The sequence below is a fragment of the Pleurodeles waltl genome, chromosome 4_2 (assembly GCF_031143425.1).
Source record: "Pleurodeles waltl isolate 20211129_DDA chromosome 4_2, aPleWal1.hap1.20221129, whole genome shotgun sequence".
In the NCBI taxonomy this organism is placed as follows: domain Eukaryota; kingdom Metazoa; phylum Chordata; class Amphibia; order Caudata; family Salamandridae; genus Pleurodeles; species Pleurodeles waltl.
This window is the reverse complement of record NC_090443.1, coordinates 383331862-383337861: the sequence shown is the minus strand read 5'-3', so window position 1 is coordinate 383337861 and position 6000 is coordinate 383331862. Positions and strand designations below refer to the sequence as shown.

The 6000-nt window shown below is 45.2% G+C and overlaps 1 protein-coding gene across 1 annotated transcript in view; it reads right to left on the bottom strand.

The window, feature by feature from the left end:
• Positions 1-225: 225 nt before the first annotated feature.
• CCDC190 (coiled-coil domain containing 190) overlaps positions 226-6000 on the bottom strand; it is a 132496-nt gene continuing 126721 nt past the window's right edge. The window contains exon 4 of the mRNA XM_069231506.1: positions 226-1153. Coding sequence (XP_069087607.1) covers positions 526-1153 — 628 coding nt within the window. The 3' untranslated portion in view covers positions 226-525. The remainder of the gene's footprint in view (positions 1154-6000) is intronic.

The following is a 6000-nucleotide window of genomic DNA, read 5'->3' as shown; positions in this document are numbered from 1 at the left end:
CCATCTGGCCCACAGCTGCCAGTCGTCTATGGAGATCGTGTAGGACCACCTCATATATACCTGTCTAAGTCTGTAAATGAAGATTCTGCAAATTACTGAGTTGTTTGGAGCAGTCTGTCAATCCAGAAAGACACTCAAACCTCTGCTCTAGGGGTGGAATTGATTCTGAATCCTAGTTACTTATCTGTCACACAAGATGATTAAAAGGAAAGGACGATACAGGTCTAAGCAAATGTTCATTCATTTATAAAAAAAAAAGAGTTTACTTAAAGAGACGGGGAAATGGCATGTGCACACAACAAGAAGAACTCCACCACGCGATCTAAGCATTAACGATACAACACCATGGTGGTGCTCAGGTGAATTATCAGGACAACCATAAACTGACAGTGAATCGTTTATATCAGAAGGCTGGTAATTGGTCTAGCCTTGTCCAACATGTTCTATGATTACAGATCAGGGTAGTAGCACCCATGTTAATGTTCGTTCTCTTCCACTATTCAGTTGTCACACTTCAAATTACAGTCACTGCAGATGAAACTCCTGGGATCCTCCTGCATTGGTCTTTTGAGCCACTGAAGATTGCTGATCCTTCTTCCTTTCAAATATTTCATCGACACTCAGCTCCTTGTTCCACTCAGGGTTGACCCTGTGGCGGACGTACCGTGCTTTCTTAGCCTGCTCGATGGACTGTTCAAAGTCTGGCATGGTATGCATGGTCCTGAGGTAGCCATCAGGTGCGTATATTTCCTCATCAAACGTCAGGACATCTGCAGGGATAGAGGGTCGACGTGGAGTTGTTGAAGAAGGCTGATTTGAGGTTTTACTGTCAGTTGACACCATGATGGTTTCGTCCGTACTGCTTCTGGTTGATACAGTGAGGCTGGCATCCTTATGGGCTTTGTCCTTGCTTGCTTCAGCCGCTGATGCAGCCTTTGCAGAGATGTTCATTCTATTTGCCATTAGCTGTTTGACATCCACCACATCACTGTCTTCGGTGGAGGAATCTTCACTGAGTGCACTGCTCGGATTCACAGAAGGGGTCTTGAACTTATTGGTGCTGGTCATGCTAATAAAGTCATTGATACGTGACTGTAATGTTGGGGGGGTGCTCAATCTTGTCACAGACTCATTGGTGATGAAAGACCCCGCTCTGCAAACAGAAAACAAATAGTGTGTTAGGTATCACTTGCAGTGCCCCACATTCTACACTACAAAGTGAGACACAGCTAAACTGCCCAGTTCTAGGGTTATAGCGCCCCATATGTTCTACTTTATCTCCAGCACTACAATTACTAATCTGTGACTGTCCATGGCCTTTTAAGTCATGCTACTAATTTTACTTCACTACTATGGATCTGCAAATTGGGCCAAGTACAACCCCAGTAGTAATGCGTTCAAAATGAAATACTAAACACTGCAACATGTGATTACAGAGCCCAGTGGTGAGGGGCTGCTGTACCCAGGGATCACAATCTCCCTCCTGCAGCCTTCCTGTTTTACCTAGTAAAGAATTTGGTATCCTCAACAGAAATATCCCCCATACTTGTCTGTGAAGTGACCAACTCCCTCCTGGTGACAAACTGACCCTCTGCCTTGGTGGCTGCCGACACTAAAAATATAATTTATCTAAGGCATACGTTTAAACTGTTTATGCATCTTACTCTGTGTTGCCTGCTATGTATTCACCCCAGTGGGCTCATAGGCATCTTTCACCATTGATAGGGCTTGTTATTATTTGTCCTGATGAATTTGCTGTAAGGTTGGTGGCAATGAAACAAATTGAACATTTTTTTTATAACTCTGTTTCTACATGTCCACTGTTTTAGTATGTGTCAAGGGGTGACTGCAGAACATATACCTATATATACATTAACTTGATGCATTTTTATTAATTCCATTCGGTTTTCCAAGTGGACGCACCTCCTCCAGGTCTCATTTCACATCATAAAAAACTGTGGGGCATATTTACAATGCCCTAGTACCACCTTGCGCCACATTAATGTAATTGTTTTTGACATTAATGTGGCCCAACGAGGCCAAAAGCCCTGCGCCTTATTTACAGGTTGGCGCAATGCATGCATTGTGCCACTTTGTAATCCTTTGAGCTACATTATGCCTGCGCCAGGCAGAATGTATGCAAACAGGGCGTTCCCCTATTAGGGGAGCTGGAAAAATGGAGTAAGGAAATCTATGAGATTTCCTTGCGCCATTTTTTACGGCACTTTTAACGCCTGCTTAAGAGCAGGCGTTAAACGGAGGCTTCCATTCTTTAGAATGGGGCCCTATGTACTCTGCAGGAGTAGCACCAATATTTTGGTCATGAAAAATGATGCTATTGCCCCCTACCCTGCGCCATGGTGCGCCGTATTTTCAATACAGCGCACACATGGTGGCAGTAGGGAGGTGCTAAGGGGCGCAAGGAAAGTGGTGCTGCATTCGGTGCAGCGCCACTTTCCATAAATCTGTCCCTGTTTACTTAAAAAAAGTGCCTGTGATGGGTCAGCCTACTACATCGTATCTATGCACCATTTGTTAAGAGGACATTTGACCCGAACCCTCTGATAGATTTCGGCCTCCAATTATGTGGGAGCACCAATAATAAGCCTTGGACTCAGTAAATTTAATTATCAGGATCCCTTACCCCTGCCCCGCACGCACATACCACACCGATGACCTGGTGTCTCCTATCTACACTAATGGGATTATTTGATCCCTTGCTGACACACCCTTAGTTACCGGGTACCAAGGTTACAGTATGACACAAGTGATGTGCAACGCCATAACAAAAGAAACGTTTCCTTCTGTTGCCAGCCTATCTGGTAGCATCCCAGACATACATTGGGGCTCTTTATTGTGAGTACATATTTGGGTGGAGGGTTGCCCCTTTCTTTAAATTCTCTCTTAGCTCCTTTTTAGGATACTTAGGAATTCTGTATGACCGATTTCAGGTACATGTGCAGTGTTCCGCTCTTGATTAGAATGTGTGTGCTCAGTTTGCACACTCAGTCCCAATGTTGAAATCTCACCATTGTGAGTTCTTCTGCAGTTTCAGTTGCAATTGGAGCACACAACGCACGTCTGATACTCCCTTCCTCTTCTGGGAGGAAAGGGGTCGGGTAGGAGTGCTGCAGCACTCAAAACCAGTCATTGTCAGCAGCAGTGGAGGCCAACACCCAGAGGCTGCTCTTGCAACAGGCTCCAGAGTCATCAGTGTTCTTCACCTGGTCACAGGTCCACTTCTGGGCTTCAGTTGAGTCTGACAGTGAGTTGCGAGGGCAGAGGTCACAGGGCACGCCACAGGCACTTCTTGGTGGTGACGCAGTTCAGACACAGCTCAAGGCGATGGGACAGGACAGGTCTAGTTGGTCATTGCAGCCACAACTTTAAGACTTGCAGCAGCACGGTTTGCTGAGGCACAATGTTCAGTTTCACATGGCACAGCTCACTCGTGCTCACTTTGAGGCAGTGCCACAATGTAATCCACCTCAAGGTCGTAGTGGTGCAGTACACTAAGGGACACTTCAGTGCAGTGCCATGCTGCAGGCCACTTAGGAAAGAGAGTCTGCGTTCCCATCCTGGGAGCAAACAGATCAAAATGTCTTGTGTTTCTCTGCGTTGACTGACCCTCAGTCCTAGGGTTATCTGCTTTGGTTGATCCTAGTTGATCACACATCCTGCAGGGTCGGCATACGTCTTCCCTCCCTCTCTTCTGAGGCAGGTCAGTTTTCATGCACTTTAGAACAGGGACAGAGTCCTTCCTTCCAGGTCAGACAGCAGGTGATGTCCCCTCACCTCTGGGAAGCTGGCTATACGACAGACACGAGCTCTGGTTGACCAGCTGTCTACTGAGTACTCTGAGAAGCACTTCCTTTCTTGGTCAAAGTGAACTTGTCAATAGGCAGGTCAGCAGCTCCCACTCTCACACAGATAAAAGCAGACAGAATGTGTAATCTTTGTCTGCACTGTAAATACTGGTTTGGGTTGGTTCTTCGTTCATGTGTCCTCTCCAGTCTGTCTTCCAGGCACACACCCTTTGTGTAGAGAGATGCTCCTTACAACTGGGTCACCTCCAGTTTGGAGCACCCACAACCTAGACACAAAGAGGTGTTAGCATTCTGCATCTGGTTATCATCCGCAGCACTGAACAGTGACCAGAAAAGACAGCGAAAGGCTAGCATCACTTAAAGCACTCTTTAAACTCTCAACAAAAGGGGCTGCGGTTCATCCCTCACCCCCATGTACCAAAAAGCTACACTCAAGAAGACTAATCAGCAGTGTCTTGCAGTAAAAGAACCTAATTCGATTTCTAAATGGAGCCCAGTCTGATCTTTCTCAATTTCATTGGCTTGATATCCTCCCTCAAGCTTCAGAATGTCAGCAATACATTTATATAGTCTGGGAAAACAACCTCACTGGCAGAGGCTTCCAAAATGGAATCTAGAGGCCTGCATTACTGTGGTTAACTTGTACACACCATGAATGCATCACACAGGCTATGCACATACACAAATGCATAACATGGACTGGTGTGTTAGTACTAGGAGCAGGATGTAGAAGCGAAACGATACCCGAGTGGGCCTCCCGGAACGCAAATAATATGGTTTGGTCACAACTACTGATTCCCAACATGGCACACTGACTCCACCCTCTACAGGCTCATCACATGACAGGGACAGTAGTCCACTGCCAAACAAGTGAGAGCACATTTGGTGCACATCTCCAGGTCTAAGACAGGTCCAAGACCCCACTCCGGTCTATGAACAGGCACAGGCTTCGCACACATGCTAGATTCATGTGAGGCTGTGGCCAAAATTAAACTTCCAGTATTCCAAATACTTGTGGTTGAGTACTCAGGGCAAGGAAACGCAATAGTAGGGCACATTCTCATTCCACCACACTCAAAAGCTCTTTCATTACACTTAAACGATACATTACTTTCTCTTCACTCCTTGTCCTCAGAGACATGTTCTTCTGATTCAACGTCTCCTTACACCTCCTTCCTTATGATAGTGAAATATTATTTTCTTTCCCTTTCCTTTGTCTCACACCATACTACTATATCAGACTGTCTCTCTCTGACCTGCCCCACAGTATGGATGTGTGCTGTTCAATGCTTAATGCTACATAGAGTGAGGTAGTCTGCTATTCCTTCTCCACTGCCTCTAGGCCCATTTCATCTGCTACATTGTTTTCTCCCACTTCTATCATTCCCTTGCCACAGACCTGAAACTTTAGGGCGTATTTTGAAAGTGCACTCCAGATGTCCACCTTCAACTACCATTTCCACCTTCTACAAGCAACTTAACATCTGCAAGTCCTGCCACACCTCATCTTCAACTCTTTAAAGTCTTCAATCATTGCTGCAGTTCTCTGCATAGGACTACTTTGCCGCCTTCTATTGGGACTCTTCCTCTATTCATTGAAATCCCTTGAAAAAGCCTTTATTTTTTATCAACATCTAGCTCAACCCCTGTAGGTCTATGTGCTACATTTGATACAGTACATCATCATCCCACACCTTGTCAACTGCCTATCAAAGATTGGCATCAATGACAAAGCCTTGCACCGGATAATCCCATTCCTATTAAATCACAGCCATATATTCTCTTTCTCTTTAACCTTTTCTTTTGGGTCATTTTGGGTCCCCTACGATGATTAATCACTGCCAAAGCACACTTTCCACTTACATTCACTGTTTAGGTGTTGCCTGTTACATAAATAATGTCCAGGTCATAAAATGAACAGCCATCCAGCTTTAATTTGTGTGCACCTCGAATGTGTCTTATGGCAGTTAATGACTTGATGAAACAGAAACCACTTACAGATGAACACCAACAGAATCAAATTCATGACCTGTCACACTGATCTTTATTTTGAACTAGCTCCACAATGGAATACCAAGCTCTGCATCAACGTTATCTTTGATACTGAACTGATGCTGACGGTTAAGGTCAATTCAGTTGTCAGTTTACTATCATGACCCCAGCCTCCTCAGAT